The 20883-nt window shown below is 39.0% G+C and overlaps 1 protein-coding gene across 1 annotated transcript; it reads left to right on the forward strand.

Annotated features, from left to right (window-relative positions):
* Positions 1-386: 386 nt before the first annotated feature.
* Positions 387-20675, forward strand: LOC132823905 (cytochrome b5). The gene is made up of 5 exons (XM_060838012.1): positions 387-651; positions 5392-5520; positions 6260-6286; positions 10998-11032; positions 18484-20675. Exons 1-5 carry the CDS (start codon positions 508-510, stop codon positions 18575-18577), a joined length of 429 nt encoding a protein of 142 aa, XP_060693995.1. The 5' UTR covers positions 387-507; the 3' UTR covers positions 18578-20675.
* Positions 20676-20883: the final 208 nt, after the last annotated feature.

The following is a 20883-nucleotide window of genomic DNA, read 5'->3' on the forward strand; positions in this document are numbered from 1 at the left end:
ACCTCACGGTCTCAATCGTATTAATTTTCAAGGAATGTAAAAGTTTAAGCACTGCCTTAATTCGTGGCCTCTGGTCAACACCAAGTCATGAAATTAGTCCTTTTCTTGTTCCTGCACTCCAGTTAAGTGGAAAGATTTATTAATTCTCGTGGTCTGAAAGGAAAGTTAACCTGGAAAGGACAAAATTAAAGTCCAGTTTGGGTAAACGATGAGCTGTGGTCGGAACAATTTATCCCCGCATTCCAATTCTCCCTGCTCCAGCAGGGAACCGAGCTTCCATGGGGAAGAAAGTAGTTCGGTCATGTGACCCTGACGGTGATCCCTGCACGCGATTGGTCGTTGCCAGCGGAGACCGTCGTGAGAGCGAGGTCACGTGAGGGTGACGTTTACCTGCGGGTGCCGGATCGGATCGGATCGCACTCGGCCATCTGGGTGTCGGCGGTCATTGCGGGGAGGATTAAGCCGGTGACTAGCGGAGTGTGTCAGTCAGTGGTGAGGGGCTACGCGATGGGCGAGTCAAAGGACAAGGTCGATTGTGAGCCGACGGTAAATTATATAACCATGGAAGAAGTGAAAACTCACAACAGCAGCAAGTCCACATGGCTTGTGATACACGACAAAGTGTACGATGTCACTAAATTTCTGGAGGAGGTACGGTTCACGTTTATGGCTTGTTTTGCAGGACGAGGCCTAGTTCTGAGTGTCAAATATTGTGGCGACAGGCAAATGAAACGTTTTAAAATTTTTAAATGCAGTAAGCAAAACAGCCGGTTGCGAATGGTTTTGTCAGATTTTTTTAAATATTTAGTTTAGTCTCGATGAGCAAGCGTGTTTATCATACTTTGCAGTTTGATTTTTAGTGAAGTCGTGGAATTTAGATTTTAATATGAAAGCATGATTATCTGTTGCATCAGTTGACAATAAGTAGTTGAATGTTTTTTCTTGAATTCATGTGGTTAATTGTGCTTCAAACGAATGAAAGGTATCAAAAGGAAATAAATTTTCTATTACTTGTATCAACATTCTTTGCTTTGGTAGAAATGCTTTTAAAGTGTCCAACTTGTCCATGCTTATTTGATATCCTAAATTTAGTCCCATTTGCCAGCATTTGGTCTGATCCCTCTAAACCCTTCCTATTCATGTACCTATCTGGATGCCTTTTAAATGTAGTAATTGCACCAGCTTCCACCACTTCCTCTGCCAGTTCATTCCATAAGGCATGTGTGTGAAAATGTTGTCCCTTGGATCCCTTTTCAAATCTTTCCCTTATCTTAAACTGATGTCCTTTTGGTTTTGGACACACTCTTACTCTAGGACAAAGACCTTGGCTGTTCACCCTATCCATGGCCCTCATGATGTTAGAAACTTCTATAAGATTGCATCTCACCTCAGATGCTCCAGGGAAAACAGCTCCAGCCTATTCAGTCTCTTGATAGCTCAAACCCTCTAACCCTGTCAACATCCTTGTAAATCTTTTCTGAATCCTTTGAAGTTTCACAACATCCTTCCTATAGCAGGGAGACCAGAACTGAATGCAGTATTTCAAAAGTGGCTGAACCAATGTCCTGTATAGCTGCAAATGATCTCCCAACTCCAAACTCAATGCACTGATCCATAAAGGCAAGCATACTGCACCTGATGAAGGAGCAGTGCTGTGAAAGCTAGTGCTTCTAATTAAAACTGTTGGACTATGATCTGGTGTTGTGATTTTTAACTAAACATGCCAAATGCTGCCTTAACTATCCTATCTACCTGTGACTTCACTTTCAAGGAACTATGAACCTGTCATCGAGGATCTCTTTATTCAGTAACACTCCCCAGGACCTTCCCATTAAGTGTATAAGTCCTGACCTGATTTACCTTTTCACAATGCAGCAGCCTCCGCTTTATCTAAACTAAACTCCCCCTGCCACTACTTGGCACACCAGATCAAGATCCTGTTGTACTCTGAGGTAACCTTCTTCACTGTCGACTACACCACCAATTTTGGTGTCACCTGCAAACTTACTAACCGTACCTCCTGTGTCACATCCAATTCGTTTATATAATAGACAAAAAGCAGTGGACCCAACACAATCCTCCAATGCCACTGTCTGTCTTGTACCTTTGAGCCAGTTCTGTGTCCAGCTGGCTGGTTATCCCAGTATTCCATGTGATCTAACCTTGCTAACCAGTCTATCATACAGAAAATTGTCAAATGCTTGACTGAAGACTGTAGATCACACACACTGCTCTGCCTTCTTCAATATTCTTTGTTACTACTTCAAAACATTCAAATGGAGTTAGACAGGAATGTTGACTATCCCTAATTGTTAGGTTCTTTTGCCAAGGTTTCATTCACGAGACGCAATTCGCACACACCAACTTCTGCAAACAGTTTAAGTTTATTAGAGCCTGTACAAATTAGGTGACCCATTTGACACTTTTCGCAGGCATGCGAAGTAGAGTCGAGAGTTCCCAAACAAAGGAAAATATCCATTTTTACACATGAGTTAGTAATGCTTGCAGGTACTCTGGCCACTCCTGCATGAATGTCATTCCCACCCACTTCCAGACTGTTCAGCTTCTGGAAAAAGTACAGTTTAACCCTTTAAAATTGCATTAAATTGTACTGTCTCTCTGGACATTAATCTTTTAACATTACACAGTCAGTTCTTGCCTTCCAAATACATGTAAGTCCTGTCTCTCGATCCCTTCCAACAACCTGCCCACGACTGATGTTAGGCTCACCAGTTTATAGTTCCCTGGCTTTTCCTTGCCACCTTTCTTTAAATAGTGACACTACATTAGCCAATATCTAGTCTTAAGACATTTCACCTGTGGCTATCAAGTGATTATAAATATCTCAACAAGGGGTCCCAGCAATCACTTCCCTAGCTTTCCATAAAGATCGAGAGTCGACCTGATCAGGTCCTGAGGATTTATTCCCCTTTATCCACTTTAAGATTTCCAGCACCTCCTGCTAGGTCATATGAACATTTTTCGACATATTCCTCTTTATTTCCCATTCTCAGCAGAATACTCGTTTACTATCTCCTATAGATCCATACGTAGGTGGCCTTGCTGATTTTTAAGGGGCCCTGTTGTCTCCCTAGTTACTTTCATCCTTCATGTATTTGGAGAATTTCTTTGAATTTTTATATGAAAGTATATGAAAATGAGATTTGGACATATCCTTTTAAATTTAGAAACATTTATGTATTTTTTTCTAGTGATTAACTTGTTAGGTGCATACTGGAGAGATTCTTGAAACTATATGTAGTCGTCTAACTACGGAAAGGGTCATACTCAACCTTGTATTGGGGAATGAGCTTGGCTCGATGATCAAGGTTTCAGTCAGGGAACATTTCGAGAACAGTGATCATAATTCTAGGTTTGTGATCATCAGAAGTGGTAGGGGAAATTATTGGAGAAGATTCTTAGGGTCAAGATTTGATTTGTTTTCTGAGAAAGTGACAAAGGTGATTGGGGATAGGGCTGTCTGTTGGACCTTACTAAAGCACTTGACAAAGTGCCTCATGGTAGGCTGATCTAGAAGATTAAGTTACATGGGATCCATGGTAAGTTGTGACCAGTGTTGTTCCACAAGGATCAGTGCTGAGACTTCTGTGACTTATTATGTATAAATGATTTTGATGAAAAAGGTACATGGTCTGATTAGTAAGTTGGGAGACGACAGGGAAGCTGGTGGCATTGCGGATAGTGAGGAAGGTTGTCAAAGGATACAACAGGATATAAATCAGTTGGAAAATTGAGAGATGGAGTTTAATCCAGCCGAGTGTGAAGTGATGTATTTTGTTAGGTCAAATACATCAAGAAAGTATCCAGGAAATGACAGGACACTTAAGAGCATTGATATACAGAGGGATGCATGTCTACTGCTCCGTGAAAGTGGCAACGTGAGGATAAAGTGGTAAAGAAGACATACGACACATTTGTCTTCATCAGTCGGGTCATTGAGTAAAAAAAGTTGGCAAGTCATGGTGTAGCTTAATAACTTTGGCTAGGCCACATTTGGAGTACTGTGTATAGTTCTGGTTGCCACACCATAAGAAGGATGGCTTTGGAGAGGGGGCAAAAGAGGAATATATTAGAATGGAGTATATTAGCTATAAGGAGAGGTTGAACAAACTTAGCTTGTTCTGAGGAAGGGTCACTGGACCTGAAGTAGTAACTCTGATTTCTCTTCAGAGATACTGCCAGACCTGAGCTTTTCCAACAAGTTCTGTTTTTGTTTCTAAAGAAACTTGGATTGTTTTTACTAGTGTTGGAGACTGAGGGGCGACTGATAATGGTATATAAAATTATGAAGGCAAAGATCAGGTGAATAGTCAGTCTTTTTTCCCCAGGATGAAAATGTCAAACACTGGTGGCAAAAGTTTAAGGTGAGAGGAGGATATGTTTAAAGATATGCAAGGCAGTTTTTTTTTATATACAGTTGGTAGGTACCTGGAATGTGTTACCAGTGAAGCAAATGCAATAGCAATGGCTAAGAGGCATTTAGACAGACCCATGAACAGGTTGGAAATATAGAGCTGTGGACTGCTTCCAGATAGGTGGGATTAATTTAGAATGGCATCATGGTTGGCACAAACATGATAAGCCAAAGGGCCTGTTCCTGAACTGTAATGTTTATGTTTAGAACTCTCCTTGAAACCTTTCTCTTGATTGTTCTCTGATTATCTGACCTAACATGTCCTTATGGGGCTCATTTTATCATGTTCTTGTGTGGATCCTTGGGTTTTTTTGTTTAAATTTGCTATACAAATATAGGTCAACGTCATCATTTGTTATGCAGGCTCAGGAACATGTTAGGCTATGTATTGCATTTTGGAAAAATACTTGAGTACTTAAAATCCATGATAAATTTGTTAAATATTAATGTCCTCCTGATATGTAATGCAAAAGAGCTTTGTTTTCTACTCATATTGTAAATTTTCCACATTATTTTGTTAGTAATTGACATTCCATTCACACCTATCCCCTACAGTAAAACAGCACAGTACATCTGTTTATCTGCTTTGAAGTTTGTTTTGACCTAAATTAAATCCACTTTTTTCTTGCTCAATTATCTACATGATGCTAACAAACATTTTGTTTAAAAACATGTACCTGATCTATTTCTCATCCCTCAATTGGACCTGTTGGAGTAGGACTACTGATATCCTAAATGATGATTTGTTATACTTCAGTGTTGTAAATTGCAAATATGCGAATATGTTTCCAGAAATAAATGTGGAATAGTCATTAATTGCTAATAAGGAAAATATTGAAATCCTAAAGACTTAAAATAGAATCTTGGTTATTTGTCACAAAATGGTGCTGACGTGTCAATTTTGAACTGTAACCACTTATGTTACATATTTCATGATTGATTTATTTATACTGTAGCATCCTGGTGGTGAGGAGGTGCTCTTTGAACAAGCTGGAGGAGATGCCACAGAAAGCTTTGAAGATGTTGGACATTCATCTGATGCCAGAGAGATGCTAAAGCAATATTTTATCGGAGAACTTGATTTGGTATAGAATATAGTTATCAAAGGCTGTTTTTGTCAACCTTAATGTTTTTATAGTTATACTTAAGATATACTTAAATTCATATCTTCTGCCCAATGGAAGAGGGTGAAAAAGAATATAACTGAGGTGGGAGATTATAACATGAATTACTTCTGATAGTCATAGTATGCTGGGCCAAGCTGTAGCAATTAAACAAGATAGATACATCTTTTGTTTTCCTGCATCAAACTGTTTGGTTTAGTTGTTTCCAAGCTTATAACCTTCTGAGTTCTTGTCCTTGCAGCATGATGGTTCAAAAATGCAGCTCTCCCCACCTCAAGGTGAAATAGGATTTGCCTTGCCAACAATGCTTGCCGGTCAGGTCATGAGACAGATAGGTTAAAGCAGTCAAGAGTGGGATTATTTGTGGTTTGCATGTCTTCATGATCCATCTGAACTCCAATATTCCAGGAAGAACCTGTACCAGTATCTCGTGGCACAGTAAGCTTGCCACTGCAAAAGACTTTCTATGTTCTTCATTGTGAAATATGGAGATCTAATTAATTATTTTGATTAAATGAATCAATACCATGAACTTGATGCTAGTCATGGTAGATTAAGCTCTTAAGAGTTAATGGAGTTTTATACTTGTTCTTAGTTAATTTTATGTGCCTTCAGGGAACGTTTGAGTTTTTTTCAACTGATTTGGTCTTCATTGCAACCACTGTCTTTAATGATGGCTTTATCTTTCTTAATATTGTAGGCTGATCGAAGAAAGGAAAATTCTAAGGTAAGGACCATTTTTGTTCATCATCCTGCTTATGAATAAATACCATGAACAAACACTACCACTGCACCACAAGCACCCCTCATCTGATGTGAAATACTGGTAATGTGAAGAGTTTGATCTAACAATTTTCAAAACTACTACTATAGATGTCAACTATTTCTGATAACTAGTATTAAACCATTATTCACTTTCAACTTTTACCAAAGAAAGAATTCAAAACATCAATTTAACTCTCACTTAAAGGGAAGTTTATTAGTACAAAAGTCACATCCGATAAATAGTCTAAACCCATAACAAAATAATGTTTTTTTTATTTTCCTTTTTTTTTGCAAGTCACTAGTGGATTCCATTTATGTACTTCATATGAACTTTTTTGTTTCACCTCTTTCAAGAAGTATGTTTACTTTTCTTTCTTCCAATAGCATTCTTCATGAAGTTCACTTTGTTTCAAAATTTTTTTTTGGATCAGTTTGAATTTCTACCATTGATGCAAAAAGAAAATCAAAAACTGGTCACACCAACACAATTTGGCTCTGTCCTAATATGTCCAATAGTCAGCTATGTTCAGTACCAAAGATTAAGTGCTGGTTGGTCCTGTTATACGATTTTCTATTTCAGCATAAACCTTAAATCAGCCACTGTCTCGTCAGTATTTCATGGTTTGTTGACACATTACGAACTTTTCATTGATGCTGATTACTTGCTCATGATGTTGATATGCCTAGTTAACTACTAACTAAGATTTATCTATTGCTTTTCCCTAGTTCCATTCGGTCTCAGCCAAACTGTGTTCATTGTTAACAATCCATTGGTGAACCTCCTCTAGCCATGTTATCTTGTTAACTACACCAGTTCTGTTTTGTTAGATGAAAGCTTGCTTACTTTAAGTTACACAAACGTTATGTTTGAGACTTTGATACAGTTTTTTTTCACTGTGACTTTTACTTGTTGTATTTGATCATTTTAAGTATAGCTTGTAGCATGCCATTACAACATTATATTGTAGCCCTCAAGATGTTAAAATGAAGAAAACTCTTTTGGACTCAATTAATCAGAAAATTAGTTCTGTTTCTTCATAACTTTAGAAATTTAGGAATTGTAATTACAGCAATCTAATTTTTTGTCACTAACCTGAGCACCCAAGTCCAACATTAAATATGCAAATGTATAAAATAATGCATCTCTCCAATGACTATGAATCTAAGAGCTTGATCTGAAAGTTAAAATTCTATTGAGCTGAAAAATTAATTTAATTCTTAACACAACAGCGCTCTGGAAATACCTAAACATGAAGACTGCAGCAGTTCAAGAAGAGAGCTCACCACCAAATTCTCAAGGATAATTAGGAACACGCAATAAGATGGCAATGAAAAATGAATAAAACTAGTGAAAATAAAATATTACAAAACTGCTTTTGGGCAGTGGTAATAGGTTTTCCTTTAAATCTGTTCAAGTTCCACTCCAGGGTACTTCATCAAAACATCTCAGTTGACACTCCAGTATAGTACTGAGTGAATGCTGCACTGCTGGAGTACATGTCTACAAGTTGAGAATTTAAACTGAGGCTTAATCTTCCCTGTTGGTTGTGAAAGATCCCATGACTCTCTTGAAAGAGCTGAGAAATTCTAATGGTACCCTGTCCAATATTTAATCCTTGACCAGCATCACTTTAACAGATTATTTGGTTATTCTTGCATCACTGTTTGTGGGACCTTACTGTGCATCCATTGCTGACCATGACATTGCAATAGTAAATTCACTGCAAAATTAATTCAGTTGGGTGTAAACGTTTGGGGAATCCTGAAACAGTGTTATGTACGTGTAATATTTTCTTTGTCTCTGTGTAATTATGTTGGCATTCACAGATTTGTATAGAATGTTTTGTACGTTAGATATGAATTTAGGTGATAATGTGATTAAAACTATAGGTTATTTTGGCTCCTTGACCCTGTTCCACCATTCAATAAATCTATGGGTGTTCTGTTTGTGTTCTGAATTCCCGATAATCTTTGATTTTCTTGTCCAAAAATAATCTATGTACCTCTGTTTTAAGATATTCGTTGACTTTCTTCCATCACCTTCTGAAGCAGTGTGTTCCAATAATTGCACAATCCTCTGAAACAAGAAAATTCTCCATTGTATGTTCTAAACAGGAATCCTTAATTTCAAAATTCTGCTCCCTCGTTCTAGACTTGTCCACAAGAGAAATGTGCTTTTCACGTCCACCTTTACAAAACCACTCAGAATCTGTTGTACTTGAATTAAATCGCTTCTCGTTCTTTTGAAATTCTAGTGCATAGATGTCCAGCATGTTAAATTTTTCCTCTAAGATAAAGCTCTCATTCCAGGTATAAATCTATTAAACCACTTCTGAACTGCCTCCCAGCGCATTTACATCTTTAAATCAAGAGACCAAAATTGTCTGAAGTAATTGAGATGTGATCTCTCCAATATCCTGTATAATTTGAGCAAAACAGAACCAAGGATCATGGTCTAAGGATATAGGTAGGTAATTTAGAACTGAGATTTGGAAAAATTTCATATATTCGCCTAAAGAGTGAGCCTGTGGAAAGTGCTGCACTGAAAGCGGTTGAGGCCAAAACTTTGAATCGTTAAAAGGAGTTAGATAATTCTTGGAGCTGAATGGATCAAAGGGGAGAAAATGGGAACAGGTTACTGAGTTGGATTTCCTGATGAAGGGCTTATGCTCGAAACGTCGAATTCTCTATTCCTGAGATGCTGCCTGGCCTGCTGTGCTTTGACCAGCAACACATTTGCAGCTGTGATCTCCAGCATCTGCAGACCTCATTTTTTACTGAGTTGGATGATCAGCCATGATCATATTTGAATGGTGGAGCAGGCTTGAAGGGCTGAATGGCCTATTCATGCTCCTATTTTGTATGATTCTGTATTTGTATTATTTAGAATTCTGCTGTTCACTAAAGTAACATAGACGAACCTTTATTATCCGAATGTGATGGATGGGCAATATTTCGTTTGACCAATTATTTGGTTAATTGATTCAATGCCTCTCCTCTGGCTCAGTTTTCTGAAGTTTCTGTTTTCCTTGCTCCCTCTTTCTTTCTGTCTGTTTGTTTCTGAGCAGACACACACTTTTGTGTGTAAGGGACCTGCAGCTTTGTGGAAGCTTCATTCCCCATCAGTTCAATGGGATTGATCCAGCAAGCACTTGTTAAGTCTGCTCCCCATTCAGGAGACCCAGCAGCAGCACACCGCGTGTGAGCACCCGCCCCTGACTGCCACCTGCCACCCCCACCCCTGGTCTGCCCCGACCCACATCTGCTTCCCAGACCAGCTGGACTGGACACCAACAGTAAGACTGCCTCTTTCGCAGCCACACACTGAAGTTTTTACTGCAACTTTTTGACCAGTTCCACCTTTGCCCTGTGCAGGACAGTGTTGGAGAGATTATCTGGGGAAGGGGGGGTTTAAGATACATCCCTGTGTAGAACTCTGGGGGAGAGAAAGAGAGAGGAGGAGGGCGGTCAGTTATTTTTCAGACGGTGCCTGGGTTCCCATCGATGTCCAGGATTGTTCTCGGCAGCATTTCATTAAGCAGAGTTCATTTTTAATCATTGTAAACAAATCAGTATTGGAAACACCTCTTTGATGTAATGTTATTCTCGGGACCTTGAGATCTTCAGATCATCTGAAATACGGATAATTAGAGGTTACTCTGTATTCTGCTTTATTTCTGCCAAAATAAATAGCTTCACATGTAATGCATTATAACCCATCTGCCAGATTTTTTTCCCACTTATTTAAGTCTATATTCATCTGCATCCTGCTTAGGTCCTCTTCATAACATAGGTTCCTACCTGTCTTTGTCATTTTGCTTCCACTCCCCTACCATCTGAGTCATTTGATATAAATTGTAAAATGCTGAGGCCCCACCTCTGACTTCTGCAGGACCCTACTCGGCATGTCCTGCATGCCTGTCTGTTCTGACAGCCAACCAATCTCCTACCTGTGCTGACACGTAATCCCCAGACAATGAAGTACTATTTTGCACAATAACTCTTCTGTATGACACCTGTCAAAAGCCTTCTGGAAATCCAAGTATGTCTGCAGTCTCCCATTTATCAGCTCCAATAAATTTGTTAAACATGGTTTCCCTTTCACAACACTGCTGACTCTTTACAATTTCCTTGAGTTTTTCTAAGTGTTGAGCTATAACATCCTTCGTGATCAACTTTAAGCGTGCCGAGTTACTGGTGTCCAGCTCATTAACTGGCCGGTAAGTTCTTGCTTTGCCCCTCCCTTCCCTTATTGAATAGAGGAGTTATATTTGCTACTTTGCAGTATGATGGAATATTTCTGCATTGTAGGGAATTTTGAAATTTTAATACCATATCGTTTAGGATCGTAGGAGGAGATCCTTTGGGACACAAGAAATTGTCAGCCCACAGCAGCATCAGTACCATTCTCTAGTGATAGAAGGGGAACTTTTTGAAATTACTGATTTCTAGCTAGTGCTGAAATGTTGTATACTTTTACTGAAATTAACAAAATAGAAGTGCAATATTTGTTATTTCCTTTATCTACTATTAACTTGTCATTCTCACTGTTCAAATTATCTTGATAAACATACCAAAAATATTTACCAAGCCAAGACAACTATGATTTAATTTACTCTTCAGATTTTCAGATGAACATGCTAAACCATTTTTTAATTTTTTTTTCTACACAGGATGTTTTAATCACAACAACATCAAGCCATTCCAGGTATGGTAGACTTAAATAGCACTGTTTGTCATGTTCGTCAGCAATGACAAGATGATTTGGCAAAGAAGGGTTTATTTTCCAGAGTGGCCTGGAGATCAAGCAAGTTGTACTTACATCTCATTATGATGTAAAGGCTTGTAACAGTCCATTTAGAGCTAAAGAACAGTTAACTGAGTTAACAACGGGCTTCTGCTCCAGATCCCGAAGTTAAATAAAAAATAACTGCATCCTGTATGTAATATTTGTCAGTAATATAATGGGCAACGTTCCCATATGTGCTGGACATTCTGCAGTATAAATATGGTAAAATGAGCTTGTCCAAATGGCCCAGAATTTATAGTTGTAATGAAAGCAGAACTGTCAATGCCTTTGAGATTGGCAACCTCTGATTTTCCGTGTAGTTCACACAGAAATCTGGAGTTTGCATACATGATACACTGTGGATATACAACATATGCAATTACAATCTTTAGCAATGCAATCAGCAGTTTTTTTTTACAAAACTTTCATAGGATGTATGAGTTGTTTGCATGGCCAGTTTGTTTCATACCCATCCCTAATGACTATGAACTGAATGACATGCTAGATCATTGCAGAGGGACTGTAAGAGTCAACCACGTTGTTAGGGATCACAATTATGCCAAATCAGGTTAAGATAGCATACTTCCTTCCCTAAACAATGTTAGTGAATGATAGGGGTTTTCTAACATGCATTCCAGTGCAGTGGTCAGTCATACTACATGGTCATAGTGCATTTAAATTCTACCCACTGCCATGGTCATGTCATGGTACAATCATTTTAGACTAGTAATACAGAAACCTAGGCTAATGCTGTGGGAATGTGGACTTAAGTCTTACCACAGCAGATAATGATTGTAATTCCATCTTTGTCAATCAAATTCAACAATCTAGTCCAATAGCAATCATTGTTGGTTGTTGTTTAAAAAACCTGTCTGGTTAACTCATGTATTTTAGAAAATGAAATCTGTTCTTATCTGTGACTCCAGGCTGTCAGCATTGTGGTTGACTCTTAAGGAAACAGGAGCAACAGAATGTCACTTGAGCCTGCTGCACTACTACAGATCATGATCTAGCTCAAAGCCATATTCCCACCCTACCCTCATTTACCTTGATGTCATAAGTAACTATAAGTCTATAAATTTCTGGCTTGTCTTTGCTGAATGACTCAGGGAACTGACAAGATTCACCCACCCATCTCAACCTTAAATGGGTTGTCTTTTACTCTGTGACTCTTGGTTCTCAGACCCATGGCCTTTCAGAACTTTGTAAATTTCTGAGATCACCTCTCGTTATTTTAAACTCCACAGAATACAGGCTGAATCTCCCCATTAAACTGTCCCCCATACCAAATGTCAGTCTGGTGAACCTCTATTGCACTCCCTCAATGGCAAGCATATCCATCCTTAGGCAAAGGGACTCAGTGCCTCATACAAGATAATGGTTGCTCCACCAATGTTCTCTGCAAATGAAGAAAGATGTCTTTGCACCTGCACTCACATGCTCGACCAATGAAAGCTAAAAGGCCATTTGCTTTGCTTGCAACACCCTGTGTTTGTTCTCAGTGAATATCAACACTTGCAATCTCTCACCATTTAAGAAATACTCTGAATCATTTTGATCCTGTCACCAAAGTGGATAATCCTCACTTGTCCAAATTATGTTCCATCTGCAATGTACTTGCCTACTCGGCGTCTAAATCTCTATGAAGCTTTTTTTTTGTATCCTTATCACAACTCAAATTCACACCATGTTTGTTTCATATGTAAACTTGAATTTGTTACATTTGGCCTCTAATGGTCTATTAAGCTAGTTGTGTCAAATTACCCAGGCAGACCATCCTGTGTTGACCTGCATGCTGGAAATGATGGTGGCAAACCCAAATCTGTAGGTTCTGCAAAGTCTTCCTTACTATCACCTAGGCACTTATTTAAAATTGGGAGAGTTATCCCACTAGTCAAACAACAGGCTAGCATAGTCATACATGTGGAAGACATCACCAGTACCATCTGATTATGTCTTGACTTGCCAGCATGAGTTGCCCTGGAGTCCTATGACATTTGATTCTTGATCCCATGAGGTTGAAAATATACCCTCTCCCTTCTCCTGCAAAAATTTGCATCAGTAACATGACGTGTTGACCACCCCCGAAAGAAACACCAATAGTGGCATGAGCATGGAACGTGCTAGGATAGAGCAATTCAATGACCATTTCCAAGAGTGGCTCAGTAACACCATTAGTGACTGAACTGCCTGAGTCCTAAAGTAAATAGATGCTAGACTGAGTCTGCAGAATTGTGGAACAAGAGAGAAACATTCTTGACTTTGATCTTGTTCTCAGCAATCTACCTGTAACAGATGCAGCCACGTGATAATATTAATAGAGTGACCGTCACACACACCCTTGTGGAGAAACATCCTGTATTCATATTGAGGATACTTTTTGGATGGTGTTGATGCACTAAGTGTTAAATGGGATAGATTTCAAACCTATATAATAACTGGACCTAATTGAGACATTGTGGGTCCTCAGCACCGACAGAACTATGTTCAACCACATATTTTACCCGGACATCATACTACAGCCTGACATACTCTGTATCAAACCAGTGAACATGAACTCTCGTTCGATCAAGAGTGCAGAGGGCTCGCCAGAATCAGCAACAGACACACCTAAATGTAAAGCTACAATCCAGGGCTACTTGCATGCCAAGCATCATGGGATAGATGAGGCTCAGTGATTCCAACAGACAACAAATCTCTGCAGTCTTACCACATCCTGTTGTAAATGATGGTGGAAAACTAAATAACCAACAGGAGACAAAGGCTGCAAAAACATCCCGTCCTTTAATTATGGGGAGCCAGGCACAAAAGTGCAAAACAGAAGGCTTAAGTATTTGCATTATTCTTCTGCCAGGAGTACTAAATGAGTGATCTATCTTGGTCTTCGACTGAGGGCCACTCCAACAAAGATTTCTTTCTTGAACAGATTTGATTCACTCCAAATGATGTCCAGAAATGGCTAATGGTATTGGAAAGTGCAAAGGCAACCTGACCCACCAACATTCTGGTAATAGCACTAAAGATGTGCTCTAGAATTAGCTGGGCCTCCAGACAAACTGTTCCAGTACAGCTATAATATTGGCATCCACACAAGAATATGAAAAATTGCTCAGTACGTCCTTTCCTGAAACAGGACAAATCCACCTATCTAATTACCATCCTATTACTATATTCTGCCATCAATAAAGTGATGGAAGTGCATTGTAAAGGAACAACCTGCTTGTTGATGCAGTTTGGTTCCACCAGTGCTGCTCAGAACCCGACTCTAGCCTCCGTTCACATATGGATAAAAGTAGTGAATCCCAGAAGTGAGAGGAGTGACGGCCCTAGATATCAAGATAGCATTAGACTGCGTTTGGCACCAAGGAACCTTGGCAAAACTGGAGTCAAAAGTCATCTGGGGAAGCAGACTGTTCTCTGCTTGTTGTAGTTATACCAGCTAAAAGGAAGGTGGTTGTGGTTAATGGAGGTCAGTCATCGCGATCCATGGACATCACTGCAGGAGTTTGACAGTGAGGTGTCCTAGACTATTCCTCTATTAGATGCTTGAAAATCAAACAAGTACTTGATTATTGTTACGTTGAAAATACAGCTAATTTGTTACAGCAAAATTCCATAAACACCAAATGGCAGTGTGCACTTTATTTATTCCTCGACCAATGTCTGTTCTGTTCTTTGAAATCGTACCATTGGAATTCTTACATTCAAAAAGGAGGCAAGCTGCAGCCTTAATTTGAAGTCTGTCGCAAAATGGCTCCCCCTTCAGTACTTTACTGGAATGTCAGCCTTGGTTTTTTTTTAATCTTGTGTTGTAGCTCTGCGCTAAGTTGAACGCAGAATCTTGTGATTTAGGCAAGAGTGCTCTGAATTTAAAATGTTTAATGTTCAATTGTGATTTTTTTTTTAAAACAGCTAAAATAAGCTCTAATTCAAAATATTTTAACTTTTTTTTAGTTATCAAATTGGACGTCAGGGCAGCACGGTGGCTCAGTGGTTAGCACTGCTGCCTCTCCGTGACGGGGATCCGGGTTCAATTTCAACCTTGGGCGACTGTGTGTGTGGAGTTTGCACGTTCTCCCCATGCGTTTCCTCTAGGTTCTTCAGTTTCCTCTCACGATCCAAAGATGTGTAGATTAGGTCTAGTGGCCATGCTAAATTGCCCATAATATTCAGGGATATGTAGGTTAGGTGCATTAGTCAGGGTAAATATAGAATAATAGGGTACAGGAATGGGTCTGGGTGGGTTACTGTTCGGAGGGTTGGTATGGACTTGTTGGGCCGAAGGGCCTGTTTCCACACTATATAGATATTCTATTCTATTCATTCTTCAGATCTATTCTAAAACTAAGTTGTCTGCAAATCTGAGTTGAAGCTTTAAAGGATCTGTTTCAATGGCTTTTTTAAAAAAAAAGTGTCTTTTGGTTTTCCTTTGCCTTTCAGTGGAGCTCTCTTCTTCTGCACTCCTCCTCAGAATAGATGTTTTAGATTGAACGTTTGTGTATGATTGTATATCTTAAATGCAGCATCAAACATTGTTCCAAAGGGAGGAACTAAAGTTCCATTTTATTAAATTATTTTCACTTCAAAGTTTGTGAGAAGATTTGTAGCTCGGGTGCTTGTTGTTGTGGTTCTGTTCGTCAAACTGGGAATTTGTGTTGCAGACGTTTCGTCCCCTGTCTAGGTGACATCCTCAGTGCTTGGGAGCCTCCTGTGAAGCGCTTCTGTGCTGATTCCTCCGGCATTTATAGTGGTTTGTCTCTGCCACTTCCGGTTGTCAGTTCCAGCTGTCTGCTGCAGTGGCCGGTATATTGGGTCCAGGTCGATGTGTTTGTTGATAGCACTCATCTACAGATTCTATGCCTCTAGGAATTCCCTGGCTGTTCTCTGTTTGGCTTGTCCTATAATAGTAGTGTTGTCCCAGTCGAATTCATGTTGCTTGTCAAACTAACCTACAACAAAAAGGACACCACAACACACACCTGTGTTTAAAAACCTCTCCCACAGACATGGAAAAAAACAATACTGGCCAAGGGACTCAACTACAACCACAGGGACACCAAGACAGCAGACTTCCTAGCAGCACTAGAATGCACACTCAGGAACAATAGATTGACAGAAGAGACACAACAAACAGTGAGACAAAGTATCATACCTATGATAACAAGGAAAAGACAAACACACAACCTCAACACCAAGGAGAGGGAAGCACTAAATCACTAAGAAATGATAAGAACATAATCATACTACCAGCAGACAAAGGCAGAATGACAGTCATCCTGGACAAAGCATAGTACATCCAAAAAGCACAACTACTTGCAGATACCAACACCTACCAAGAGGGAGTTTGACCCCACCCCACAGCTCACCAATAGCATAAACAACACTGAGGAATCTACAAAAAAACAGACAGATACCAGGTCTGACCTACAAAGAATGAAACCGGAAAGCAACAACACCCCCAGATTCTATGGACTACCTAAAGTACACAAACCAGACATCCCACTCAGACTCATAGTATCACTACCAGGAACACCATGACACAAACTGGCTAAAGAGCTACAACAGAAACTGAAACACCTGATCGGCGGATCCAGACACTCTATACAGTCAACACAAGAATTCTTGGACATCATCAGAAATATACACATAGACAAGGAAGAAACATAGTCTCATTCGATGTAACAGCACTGTTCACCTCTATCGACAAAACCCTAGCCAGAGAAACAATAGCCAACCTGCTGGACATACAGGACGTTGAACCTGTTACCAAAGACGGCATACTTAAACTACTGGACCTGTGCCTCACAACACACTTCACATTCAACAACCAGATATATGAACAAATCAACGGCACACCCATGGGCTCACCCATCTCTGGACTCCTAGCAGAAGCAGTAATGCAAACGGTCTTAACGCAAATTCAACCCAAACTCTGGGTTAGATACATGGATGACACCTTTGTAATCATTAAAAACACAGAAATAGAGAACACACACCGGATCATCAACGCCACACTCACAGGAATCCGATTCACGAGAGAGGAAGAAAAGGACAACTAACTCCCATTCCTAGATATGATGGTACAGAGAACACCGAACGGAGAATTCAGCACAAAGATATACAGGAAAGCCACACACAGACCAAGTCCTGAACTACGAAAGCAACCACCCCAACACACACAAACGAAGTTGCATCAAGACATTATTCAAAAGAGCCACAACACACTGGAGCACACCAGAACTACAAAAAGAGGAAGAAGAACACCTATACAATGTATTCGCCAAAAACGGATACCCGCGCAATTTCATCAACAAGTGGCTAAGGGAAAGACAACGGAACGAGGACATGCTGCAACCCAAAGGACTAGCCACACTATCGTATATCAGGAGCATTTCCGAACTGACAGCCAGACTACTGCGACCACTTGGACTCCTAACAGCACACAAACCTACAGCCACTCTCAGACAACAACTCCCCAGAACGAAGGACCTGATACCCAGCATGAGCAAAACCAACGTAGTGTACAAAATCCCATGCAAGGACTGCACAAAACACTACATAAGACAAACAGGAAGACAGCTAACAACCTGCATCCATGAACACCAACTAGCCACGAAACGACACGACCAGCTATCCTTAGTAGCCACACACACAGATGACAAGCAACATGAATTCGACTGGGACAACACTACTATTATAGGGCAAGCCAAACAGAACAGCCAGGGAATTCCTAGAGGCATGGCACTCATCCACAGATTCTAACAAACACATCGACCTGGACCCAATATACCAGCCACTGCAGCAGACAGCTGGAACTGACAACCGGAAGCAGCAGAGACAAACCACTATAAATGCCGGAGAAAACATCACAGAAGCGCTTCACAGGAGGCTCCCAAGCACTGAGGATGTCACCTAAACGTTTGCAACACAAATTCCCAGCTTGGTGAACAGAACCACAATATTTTCACTTCTTTAATCATCAACTTTGGGATAGCTTGCTTTTGCATTCATCTGCAGACATCTGCACTTCTCCAGAACTGTTAATTAATCCCAGGGATTTGGTCTGCAAGGAGACTGCTGATCTGAGTGTGCCACTAAGTCAATTGACACACAGTCATGTATTTTTGTAATTGCTCATTTGTATACCTGACTAGGTACTTTGAGATTATAAATGTTTAAACTGTAAATAAATTTTCCACCTTCCAACAGAGAAAGATCTACTAAAGTCAACATTTGATGACTTTTATTTCAAGCTTTTTGCTAAATGTTCCTATACTAGTTTCATTCACGTTCAAAAAAGAGAGCTTTGGTTTATTTTCATCAACGGGTAAATATTTTACTTGATCATTCAAAAATGTTTTCTTTTCTAGTTGGTGGACAAACTGGCTGATTCCTGCCTTTGCAGCTGGCATTGTAGGACTCATGTATCGCTTCTATCTAACAGAGACCAAAAGTTCATCCTGAGGCATTTCCGTCTCTCTTTTTCATGAATTGGGGAGGACAATGTGTCTACAGACTGGTGTTAACATCCATGTCTTCAAAGTTTTATTGATTGAATAATATACAATTATGTATTTAATTTCATTGCTCGCCTATAAGATTTTTTTTTCTACTCTATGCACTAATTAGTCAAGTATATTATGTCAATGATTTACAAGGAGTGTGTAACCAATTCAACAACAAAAGTTTTTGATTACTTAAATTCCTATTTTCCTATTTCTGGCTCATTGTAATGTCAAGTATTCAAGACCACATTTGAATGAAGAGCACGTTGGATATTGAAGAATTGTTCATTATGCTGTGCACATGCCCATCAAAGTTGAGCCTTGGACAACATGACCATTGTGTACACAACAAGTTTTAAGACTATTTCTGACTCACATTGAGGTTCTGGATGTAGGTTTGCTTGCTGAGCTGGAAGGTTCATTTCACGAAAACTAATCTCCCAGCTCAGCGAGCAAACCTACATCCATTGTGTACACAGTTGAACTATTTACGATAGAAAGTAAATGGAACTTTCCTTCCCTTGTCTTTCAGAATTTTTTTTCACTGAACTGTTGAACCGGTTTTTCACTAGTCCATTCCTTGTGTAAAAAGATGGTAGCAGCTTGTAGCACTCAAATATCGGTGCAACTTTTTCGAAGTTTAAAAAGGATTCTATGAAATACTTGCTGTTAGGTTATTTAATCTCAATGTGAAATGTAATATACAACCAGAAATAGGTTAACAGCTGTTATTCTTCTTGGTCCCTTTTCCCCTTTTGAATATAACAACTCATGCTAAATATAGTTCCATGGATATTAACTTAGCAATGTCTCACCAATTCTTCATCTGGACCACAAGTAGGCAGTTTTTTTTTTAAAAAAAGATTTAGGACACAGCTGACTTTAATCTTAGCTAAGCACAGCGTCTGTATTGCACGTTTTCAGTGTGACTTTCTGTTTAGTGATAAGAGTAGGGTTGTGTCTTGGTCCCTTTCTGTAATTCAACAATACAGAGTTGTAGTGATTTGCCATTATTGCTAATGGAAACTGTGTAGAAATAATGTATTGAAAGATATACACTGAGCCATAAAGATGATATTATAGCTATCTTGAATACTGTGGTTTGCTGTACTGTTCGTAAAATGGAAAGGTTTACCCCAATTTATTTTACAAGTTTGTTATTCTTGGGGAGAAATTTGAAGCATGGAATCTGTATCTTACCTTCTGTAAAAATTGGAGTTAGTCCTTCCTTCCTCCTTTCCTTTCCCTTCCCTCAGTTAAACCAAAATACTTGACTGAAAATCCTGCACTGCCCAATTTACTACCAAACCTATGTGAATTTCAATCAAACTAATTAATGCAGATGGTTATTGTAGTGTGTTTTAGATTTTTAGTCATAAGTAACGCTAATTAAATTCCTCCTTCTAATTCATTGTAGTATATACATTTTGTACCTTTTGGTCTGATCTGAATTTATAATTCAGACTCAGGACAATGTATAACTGAAAATATTTGCTTTTGTAATTTTTCTAGTAGTGTCCCAAAATAATTTTTCACAACATTGGATTTTTTTTGCATTATAGGTACATGTTTTTGTGTGCTATTACCATAATGCAGTGTCTACTTGAAAGTTTCACTGAAATTCTTCACGGTGGTCCATCTAATGAGCTAATAAATAAAATGTTTTTCTAAATTTATCCCAGATAGGTAATTCATGTTTTTTAAAAATATAATAACTGTTGTGGAGATTATGCAAACTTTATTGTACTTAATGCAAAAATATCTAAGATTTTCAGGCACTTTTATTGTATTATGCACCATAATCTGGCAGATGTGTAGTGTACATTTTGGGAGTGACTACATCAAATGCATGTTAACTTGACCACAATATTTCTTGGAATAATTTTATCATTGTTACACTGACCTTTGGTTCAAATATGAACAACACTGACTTGCATGTTTGCATCTATTTACTGTGTTGTGTAATATCTGTGCAAATAAGCAACTGTTCAAAGTCTATATGTATTTCCTTTTTCTTTCCAAACAGTTGTAAAAATTATTGATAATCCAGCCACTAAAATGACTTCAACTTAAATTTATTATGCATTGTGCTTCCTGTTTCCTGAAGAATAGATTTATTTGGTGATCTTATTTTAATTTGTTATGGCCTACTCAGTGGACTTTGTAACTTTCACCTAAGTGTTGGCTTTACTTACATTTTTTGTTTCTAAAAACCCAGTCCAGAGAAACTACACATGACTGAACTTTGGAAACTAGTAGATCTAA

Source organism: Hemiscyllium ocellatum, chromosome 17 (assembly GCF_020745735.1).
Source record: "Hemiscyllium ocellatum isolate sHemOce1 chromosome 17, sHemOce1.pat.X.cur, whole genome shotgun sequence".
Lineage (NCBI taxonomy): Eukaryota > Metazoa > Chordata > Chondrichthyes > Orectolobiformes > Hemiscylliidae > Hemiscyllium > Hemiscyllium ocellatum.

What these genes read in the sequence shown, in the direction of transcription:
- LOC132823905 (XM_060838012.1), top strand. Translation starts at nt 508, where the DNA reads ATGGGCGAGTCAAAGGACAAGGTCGATTGTGAGCCGACGGTAAATTAT. An exon ending in GAAGAAAGGAAAATTCTAAG is followed by an intron (nt 6,287 to 10,997) that starts GTAAGGACCATT and finishes TTTTCTACACAG; the next exon opens with GATGTTTTAATCACAACAAC. An exon ending in ACAACATCAAGCCATTCCAG is followed by an intron (nt 11,033 to 18,483) that starts GTATGGTAGACT and finishes TTTCTTTTCTAG; the next exon opens with TTGGTGGACAAACTGGCTGA.